Here is a 1447-nt window from a genome sequence, read left to right on the forward strand (position 1 = left end):
ACGGCGGGAGAAGCGGCCTGCTGGGGTAGGTGACGGTCACCCACGAAGAGCCCCGCCTCAGAAGGACGTCCTCCCCCGGGCCGTGCCCACATTTCAAGGCCCTTGGCCTCCCCTCCATCCTGCTGCTGCCGCAGCCCCAGGGGAGACCCCTTCTGCCCTGCAGCCTGGAAGTCCGAGGCTGACGGTTCGAAGATTGCGCGAACAGGCGCAGAATCCGCTCATCTGAGGGTTTTTGCACACCATGGGAGAATGCACGGTCAGGCCTGCGTTTGGGCGAAAGAGCAAAAGCCCTTGTTTCTCTTCCAGGTCTTTAATGAACTGCATCCCTGCAAAGGCCCACTTAGACGTGTGGATGTCACTTGGGGTTTAAAAATCTCGCAGTTGTTTCCGATCATGTTGAGGACAGTGTTCAGATTGCTTGCAGTGACACACAGGGTACCCCCGTCCTTTCGGCCTCCCTGAAATTCTAGTGTCCCGGGCTGGCCTTGAACTTGTGATCCTCCTGTCTCATTTCCCCAGGGACCACAGACATGTGCCCCACACCCAGCGCATCTCTTTTGCCAGCGCTGAGGATAAAAATCCAGCATCTTGAACTGTGTATGGTGGTGAGCACTGGAAGTCCCAGCACTTGAGAGGCTGAGGCAGGAGGATCTTGAGTTTGAGGCCAGAAAAGGTGAACTGTTGTTTAAAAATTGGTAGAATCTTTTGGAACATGAGACTGCACCACCTCAGGGGTGTTGGGCCCTGTACTGGGCATCTTGTCTCCCTGGAAAGGGGTCTCTTCCGCTCTTGCAGACTCAGTAAGTGTTGGTGGAAACGGTACTCCAGGTAACAGCTGGTGCAGGTGGTTTGTACGCTCCCTGACCAAGCAGAACCTTCTCTTCCTCCCTCCTGTTGGCATTTGCAAACCTTGAGCTGGGCCCTAGACTCTTGTCAGAGATTTAAAAGAGCATCTGGGAACAAACACCAATCCCCCGTTATCTTTGAATTTCCGCTTGCAGTCTGACACCTCCTCTTTCTTTTTCAGTGTGTTTGGCATGGCGAACCTCAGGGCCAAAGGAAACGAGAGCTACCCTTTGCTGGGTAGGTAGTGAGTCTTGCTTTCTGAATGTCCTCAGACTTTTTATTTCTTTCTTTTGAGATAGAGCCTGGCAAAGTCACCAAGTTGCCCAGGCTGACCTTGAATTTGGGATCCCCTAGCCTCAGCCTTCCAGAGCACTGGGATTACCACTTTGAAGTTCTTATGAATAATTTTTTTTCCAGTACCAGGGATCGAACTCAGGACCTTGTGCTTGCCAGGCAGATGTGGCACCACTGGGCTACGTTCCAAGCCACCTTATGAATAATATCAACATTCTTGCACAGGTCTTTTTTCCTCCTCCTCTTCCTCCTCCTTCTCCTTTTTTTTTTTTTTTTTTTTTTTTTTTTTTTTTTTTTTTTTTTTTTT

General features: G+C 50.8%; 1 protein-coding gene across 7 annotated transcripts in view; it reads left to right on the top strand.

The window, feature by feature from the left end:
• The window catches only part of Adcy10 (adenylate cyclase 10), a 68525-nt gene that overhangs the window by 20308 nt on the left and 46770 nt on the right, over positions 1-1447 (top strand). For all 7 annotated transcript variants that reach the window (XM_010633953.1, XM_019208919.2, XM_019208921.2 and 4 more), the window contains one exon: positions 1028-1083. In XM_010633953.1, coding sequence (XP_010632255.1) covers positions 1028-1083 — 56 coding nt within the window. The remainder of the gene's footprint in view (positions 1-1027; positions 1084-1447) is intronic.

The sequence above is a fragment of the Fukomys damarensis genome, unplaced genomic scaffold (assembly GCF_012274545.1).
Source record: "Fukomys damarensis isolate Sample0158 unplaced genomic scaffold, DMR_v1.0_HiC HiC_scaffold_19, whole genome shotgun sequence".
Lineage (NCBI taxonomy): Eukaryota > Metazoa > Chordata > Mammalia > Rodentia > Bathyergidae > Fukomys > Fukomys damarensis.